General features: G+C 35.6%; 1 protein-coding gene across 1 annotated transcript in view; it reads right to left on the bottom strand.

The window, feature by feature from the left end:
- Nucleotides 1-4,293, bottom strand: part of LOC101296581 (decapping 5-like protein-like) — a 10,184-nt gene extending 5,891 nt beyond the window's left edge. Inside the window, exons 1-2 of the mRNA XM_004301939.1 lie at nucleotides 4,167-4,293; nucleotides 2,849-2,949 (exon numbers count right to left, since the gene is read on the bottom strand). Coding sequence (XP_004301987.1) covers nucleotides 2,849-2,949; nucleotides 4,167-4,293 — 228 coding nt within the window. The remainder of the gene's footprint in view (nucleotides 1-2,848; nucleotides 2,950-4,166) is intronic.
- Between the last annotated feature and the right edge of the window lie 3,612 nt (nucleotides 4,294-7,905).

Here is a 7,905-nt window from a genome sequence, read left to right as displayed (position 1 = left end):
GAGAGAGAGAGAGGGAGTCAGTTCATCTCGTATGGCCACATTAAAGAAAAATATGATAGGACAGAAACAAAGAAATGAGGGAAAAGGATAATGTAGTGCTAATTTGAACAAACTAAACTTAGTTGCACAAATCATGGAAAAGGAAGCCTGAGGCAGCCATAAAAACCCTCTTTGGAAGCCAAAGACTAAGCCCGACCCTTTTTGGTCCAAAGGAAAGTCTACTTGGTAGTTGGGTCTTGTTATGAAAAATAATTATGAGTCTAGTGTTTTTAAGAGTCTTTAGTGTGTCTTTATTTCCATTTAAGTCTTGAAGCATTTAAGGGTCTCATTACTAATAAATTTTATTAGTCTGATGGTATTCTAGGAGTCTAAGGGTTGTATTTGAAGCCTATAAATATGGCTATCTAATGTAATCCAAGGGAAGATTGGAACGAATTGAGATTTTATCTTATTAAGGCTTGGCCTTGTATCCTCTCCCCTAACCTCCCTTACTCTATTTCTCCCTTCTACAGCTAAGAAACTCCTGTTTCTTCTAAAACCCTTCTGTTTTCTTATTCTCTCAACATTCTCCAGCCCACCCAATTCACTCTCTCACCATTTCTTGCTTCTCCCTGCATCAAAGCCTCATGCCATACATCAAAATCTTCATCCACAAGATATTGCATGCTCTACCAAGTATTTAGTTAAACACTGAGGTATTAGGGTATGGTAGAGCTCTTTCACGGCTACCTAAAAGCGAAAATGGATAATCTAGAATAAAGTAAATGATTAACATTCAGCCCATTAACTAAATAATGGTCCACCATTTCATTTTAAGTGCAACATAGTCTGGATGTTTTCACATAGAAGGGTCTGGTAGGAACTCCTATAGATTTATATTTTCTTGTTCAATAAGATCGGGGCAAAATCAATTCGTCAGTCACTGGACCCACATTGGGATAGTTTAATACTTAGATACATAATATAGATTTATCATTTATCACTGAAGGTTAACAGTAGGAGTCTTGGAGATAACTGAATTATATAATTCTAGTAGCTTATACAAGACTACAACCAACACAGAACAAATATCAACATAGAGTTTTCTCAATACAGAAAAAGCGAATTATTTTACACATCTTCCTCATTATTTCCCCCAACCCTAAAAAAAGAAAGATAATAGATAATATCCACATCAACCTTTTTTTCCCGTTCCTAGTGCAGGTCAACAATTTTCCTTCATTACTCTTCCATAGATATGTCAACAGAAGCATTGAAAACCAGTAATAAAGGAGTGACCTAGAGCTCTTAGGAGGCTTATCTATAACAAAAGAGGAGATTTTGTGAAACTTCTTTCACATTATTTCAACTTTTTCTCTGTGAATGTTACTTTCATATATTTGCACTACCGTATAATCTCTAGCAATAACTTCTACGTCAGAGGCAAAGTATCTATGGGAGTTTATAGTGCATGTATATACAAATATTCATAATACACACACAGAGGTAACCCACGTAAGATAAAATCAGTGAATCCACATAGTTAGTAGCTTCTGAGTAATTTTCAGAATTTTTCCGCCTAGCCTAAATGGGAATTAAACTACAACATCCTATTTACAGACCTAAGTGAACTTCAGATAAAATAATATGAATCCAAATTCCAATATTCCAGCCTACGAACAATTACTATGCCAAATCAATAAATAGACAAAATCGCAATATATTGGAACCCAGTCCTTATGGATGCACCTACTACTCTTGGGTGTGGATATTATTTTTCATGCATTACTCTACATCTGCATCAACCATGCCTTCAAAATGGCCATATCAGTCAAAATTGGGAATCTCATGAGAATGGTTGAAATAACCTGTAGATTCCAGTGATTTATTCTTCATATAAATTCGTATCATGATATGGTCGTAGGTGTTATGACTAAGGTTACTGAAGGATTATGTAACCTTCTGTGCTTTGGAAATTTCAACAATATGGGATTTGCCTAATTAAATAGGCCTTGTATAAGGTTTCACGCTTTTGCATATCTGAGTAGATCTTAAAAAACTGATTACACGGTCTCTCCTTCTACTTTTGTCACTGAAAACTCTCTTCTTTTCTTCTCAACCTCTATTAGAAATTATATGACTCTCTCAATTTCTCCCTACTTTGCCTATGTTTCTGCCCCCGCCTCCTCCTCTTCCTTCCAACCTTATATAGTCTATTAGCTTCACTAATCCCTGCTCTTTTATTCTCCGCTTCTAGTTAAGTCCTCTACTAGTTAGAATGCATGATATAGAAGCAACTCATCAATGAGGATGATTAGAAATATATACACACCCACACACACTGCAACATTCTTTGTCTTTCTTTCTCATTAAAAATTGAATGACTTCTATTAGAGCACAAGGAGTCCACCGCAAAGCAAGAAAACAAAGAATCCTTAAAACTAGCAAGTCTACAATAATTGAATAAAAAGTCACAACAAAAACCTAACAGAAACTACTACCACTGCTGCTTCCCAATTCAAAATGATCACAAACAATACAATCCTCACATTTGGATAAAAAAGATGCTGAAAGAAAAGGAGAAAAAAAAAAAAGGTTAACCATAAACGATCTGGTCCTCACCTTTTATATCATCAATGACCCTTCTACTTCTAATTATCCACACAATCAAAAAATGTGTTATCATGGAGGCACATCTCATGCCATAGATTAAAAAATAAAAAATAAAATTAAAAAATTTTAAAAAAAACTAGAAAATAGCACTAACAAGCAAGAACCAAGAAATTAAAGTTACAAGTTTCTATTGGCAGACAGGCACATTAAAAGATATCAATTGAGGTTAATCAGGTATATCATATCTCCTGCATACCTTAATGTCGCTTCCTCTAAACAGAATGTAGTCAAACACCTTATCAATTGGAGGAACTTGTGGGCCATCCTTCTTACGCCCCTCTGTTCCATATGACTTAACTGCAACATTACAAAAGGAAATGCATTTAAAAGGTTTGATTTTCCAAAACAGAAGAATACTTAACTATATCATTAACTACATATTCATCAATTCATTTCAGCCTAGCAGCTGATAAAATACAATTAAAATGCAAAAGTATGTATAGAATTCTAGACAGCATTATGTACAAGTTATCATTTTGGTAAATAGATGTGCACACAACTCATTGACAATGTAAACAACTATAGACAAACGAAATTCAGAGAAGAAACAAATCGTTTAGATCTGCTGGACTGTTCTTGTTGCGGATAAGTTCTCATGTGTCATCTGGATATAGCATTTCAGACACTCTTTTCTTCTAATTATGTATTTAGTTTTTCTGAGGCATCTTCTGAAAATCAACGACAGTAAGACATTTAGAATCTCTAGACATCATGAATTACTGTCATTAATGTTGGGGTCTATATTCTGGTATCTGTTATTCTACATAAGGGTGACTCTTTTGCTAGAAAGCAGAACATGAGATTCATTGTGTATTGTTCCAAACAATATCTCTCAAGTGAAAATGCTTGGTGTGGTAACCCCAGGGTTCCTCTACTCTCTTCTTCTCCCTTCATTCCCAGAAATGTTGACACAACACTCGTCTCCTACAGGTTATTACCCTAAACTTCACCCTCATCCTAGACTCCTATGTCACAAGTACAATTCATCCGGTACAGTATAAACAAGGTGAAATACTTGGTACAGTAATTAAGACCTCAACAATATTCCGCAATTTTTTGCAACAGAACATTAATGCAATTTTAGACAGATATTATACTTCAATCCAAGACTCGGTAAGGACAAAGAAAACCTCTCTCCCTCTTCCTCTCTCCAATGAAAAGTCTATCATGTTCAAACTCATACTCAACTTAGTCGTAATTAATTGAAACGATTGCAAGCTAACTAGTCAATCAAAGACTCTCTTCATTATACCTCATACAAGATTCCTTGCCAATCCAAACAAATAAAATCAGATCCTCAAGAACTTGCAGATAAACATTAAAACGCCTAAGCAGCACAAACTTCACATTACAGAAAGATGATCCTAATAACCTAATCAAATGCAACAGATTCGAAGAAATTTCATCGAAAAACCGAATCCGAAACCCGAAAGTACTACGATTGAATCCATGGAACGCTATGCGATTACGACCTAGAAGAAATCAGAAATGTAGAGAATGGAAAGCGAAGGTACCATTTCTGAGGCCAATGGTGGAGTCTTGGACGCTGAGGACGTAGAGGATCCCTTCGTAACGGATTTCGTACTTGGAGATTAGGGTTATGGTGCTCCCGATATAAGGATCTCCGGATTCAGAAGCCATGGATTGATGAGATTGCTGGGGTTTTCAGAGCCGTTGCTGTTTCTGGGAGAGGTTATTAGGGTTTGGGATTTTTGTCTCGTTCTTGTAATGAAGAAGATTAGAAATGAGGCACAGAGCGGCAAAGCATCTAAAATGTTTTTGACCACCTGACGAAATGTAATAAAAACCGAGGCGGTTAACTCCTCTGTTACTCACGTAGTTTCTATTTTCTTTTTATGTAAAATTCTGTAAAGTCCCTATAGTGTAGGTGGTTCATCTGTTTAGTCCTTGAATTTTTAGTTTAATCTGTTTAGTCCTTGAACTTACAATTGTTAATCTGGTTAGTCCTTTCTATTATTTCTGATGGAATATTCCGTCAGAAAATAAAATATTCTGTTTTTCTATGATATTTTTGTTTTAAAAAAAAATGAACGGAGCATGGTGGGCCTTGGATTTTGAATTTGTTTATATTTAACATTTTACAAATATAAAATCTATCCTTCTACTCAAAGATAAACAGTTAATTTTTTATTATCAATAGGAGAATCTATTGCTACTCGACTTGATTTATTATCAGAAGCTAAACTGTCTTATAAAGAATTACAAGAAGAAAGAAGAAATTTTAGAAAATTAAAAGAAAGAAGAGATAAGCTTCCAAGAAATACCAAAAATTACTGGGATATTATTTTCCAGTTGCAACGAAGGATATACGAGTCAAGAGAGGAAATTGAAGTCCTTCAAGAAACATTTGAACAAGATCAAAACCCTCTTGATATTTTGAGCATCGGTTAGATCCGCCCTAGCTGGTATCAGAGCCTGCTTGGCTCAAAAGCAGGTGACAAAAGGCTTATGCCACAAAGTTGGCTTCTCTTGACTAATAAAAGAGAATCCAAATTAAAAAATTATCAGTCTTTTTGTACTGCAAAAAGAACTGACAAGTGGGAAGTGTGCTTTCATTCAAGGCACATTCAAGAAAATCAGTATTCCATTGAATACGTGTGTAGAGTATTAAATACGCTCTACGACGAACATATTTATCTCCAAAGAGAAATCGGAGTGGAAGAGCTTGATCCAGCAAGACCAAGCTTAATCGAGGTCCTAGACCATTTATCTAGGGATAAGACCTCTGAAAAGGTTATAGAACAACTCGAGAGATTTAATCTACAGATTAATCAACTTGAGGAAATCAATTCAAAAATTACTAAGCTTGAAGTCAAGTTAGATTACCTCAAGGAAAAACAATATCTAACAGATATTGAAAAGAAATTAGTTCGTACTGAAGCACTTGCAAACAACATTCATCAGCAAGCAGTAGAACTAAGAAGCACTCAAGAAAACTTGAGAAAACTTTTAGAAACTCTCATTTCCAGAATAGGATGAATCAGAGAGTAGATCTAAAAGTAAAACAGGAAGGTGTTACAGCTATTGGCTTTCATCATCCTACAGAAAAACTCGCTGAAAATGTAGAGGCAATAATTCTTCAACAGAATTATAACATCGCTTATCTCCAAGAGATAGGTATGAACCTTGAAATCCAATTTCGGGAGATACATAACAGGATATCTGGTCTACAAAAGATTGTAGAAAAGATGAAACAAGGAGAAAATTATGAAAAAATAGATGAAGAATTACTAGTTGAAAATGTAGCTAGTAAAATCATTATGAATTCTCCACCCTTACCAATGGGAGAAAGTAGGCTAAGGTTTAGTGAACCAAAGCTACTTGAATGGAAATCATCAACCAAGAGAGATATGAAGATGTTGAACAGAATTCTCAGTAAAAGGAATACTATTCCGGTACAATTAATAAACGCTCAAGAATTTGAGTATAATGAAATCGAATCTAGTGTAAGAGAAGCATCTGCTCCTAGATTTAGATTCAATGAGATCTATAAAAGAGGATCTTTCATTATGGACTCTCATAGATTCAAGATTCTTGAATTAACTATTCCAGCCACAGGTGAAGAAACAGATATCAGGTTGATAACTCCAAAGGAAGTAAGTGAAGCTTTCTAGAAAAAATATTCCTATATGCATATTGGAGCAGTACAAGTAGTAATAAAACTCTTGGCCAGAGATGGTATTGACTGTTCTGTTCTATGTGTCTTACAAGACGATAGAATAACAGACTTTAAGAAAAGTCTGTTAGGAACAGTAGAAGCTTCTTTGTGCAACCAAGTTGCATATTTCAATGTTTTTCCAAATTTCACAACGCATCTTAGGGATGCTGCTCACTCTCTAAGATTAAGAATCAAGACAGATGGGATTTCTATGAAAAAAGGAATGATGGAACTAGCGATAGATTATCGAATCTATTATAAGTTGATGAGCTCAAATGTAACTCCTAATATCAGGTTTCTAAACAGCCCTGGAATTACTACATCTGTTCTCACCAACCCAAAAAATAATTCTCAAGAAAAACATGTCACAAAATGGCATGAAGTAACATTCCCAAGAGAATGGAATCTGACCCCGGCCTCTTGTCAAACAACTTGAGAGCTCTAATGCTTCAATTTATGAAGACATGGGAGGAAAAATCAGTTTACAATTTCATAGGCACTCGTTTGCAAACTATGAAGAAGCCAGTACCTCTGGAACTAAGACAGAGTACAATGAAGAATCTCTTGAAGAGGAGGATACTAAAAGGCCTATGAGAATGTTCCAAGCAAGAGAATTACGAGGATTATATGCACAAGCAGAAACTTGTGATTCCATAGATGAACTTGAAAAGATCATGAAAGAAATTTCTAAAGTTCAACTTGGAAAGAAAAAGAGGAAGATCTTCCTTATCAAGCAGCAAAAGATGAACCTCCAGGTTCATCCTCCATGGATACAGGAGATGGGGAAAGACAAGTCCCTCCAGACGGTGGTCATACTATAATACAAAACATCACCAACAATCCTACAAAGATCATTCGTGAAAAGAATATCAGGCTTCCAAAAGGACAAGCTCCTACAAGAAGAAATGGAGAAAGAAGTTCTCAGAAGTATATTCCTACAGAACCCAAATGGGGACAGTCAGTGTCCGAAAGAGGGGTTTATCTGGATTTGGATCAGGTAGGAGATAAAAGAAAGACAATAGACAACTGGGTTGCTAGTTTAAAGCTAACTCAGGCTCTAGTGTTATCTAAATATGCCTACGAGGAAGCTCATGCTTATTATGAGTCTACCTTAACTGGAATAGTCCAGAAATGGTACCAGTCCTTCAAGAGAAGTTCTTAATGGACTGATTGGGCAGCAAAAATGGCTCAGACTAATAGTCCTTTAGATTTTGCAGTGCATATCTACGCACAATTCTGCGGAGATATCACTGGACATAGTGAACAATCTAAAGAAAGAGCTAAAGCAAATATTCAAAAATTGAGTATTTGTAACATGAGGTATTTTGAGGAATACACCAATGAGTTCCAGAACTACTACTGCACTATTGGAGACATTGAAAATAATGATCTCATCAGAACATATTACAGAAAATTGCCAGAACCCTGGAATGATACAGTGGCACAATCATTAGAAGAAAACCCTCTTCAGTATTTTACTGTAGGAGGAATTGCAGAAAGAGTTAGGGATCTCCTAAGAAGGCAATGTACAGAGAATAGAAAATCCAAAACTGCTAAGAAACAACTCAGAGGAG

Source organism: Fragaria vesca, linkage group LG5, assembly GCF_000184155.1.
Source record: "Fragaria vesca subsp. vesca linkage group LG5, FraVesHawaii_1.0, whole genome shotgun sequence".
In the NCBI taxonomy this organism is placed as follows: Eukaryota; Viridiplantae; Streptophyta; class Magnoliopsida; order Rosales; family Rosaceae; genus Fragaria; species Fragaria vesca.
The sequence above is the reverse complement of the archived record's forward strand: the minus strand, read 5'-3'. Positions and strand labels throughout refer to the sequence as shown.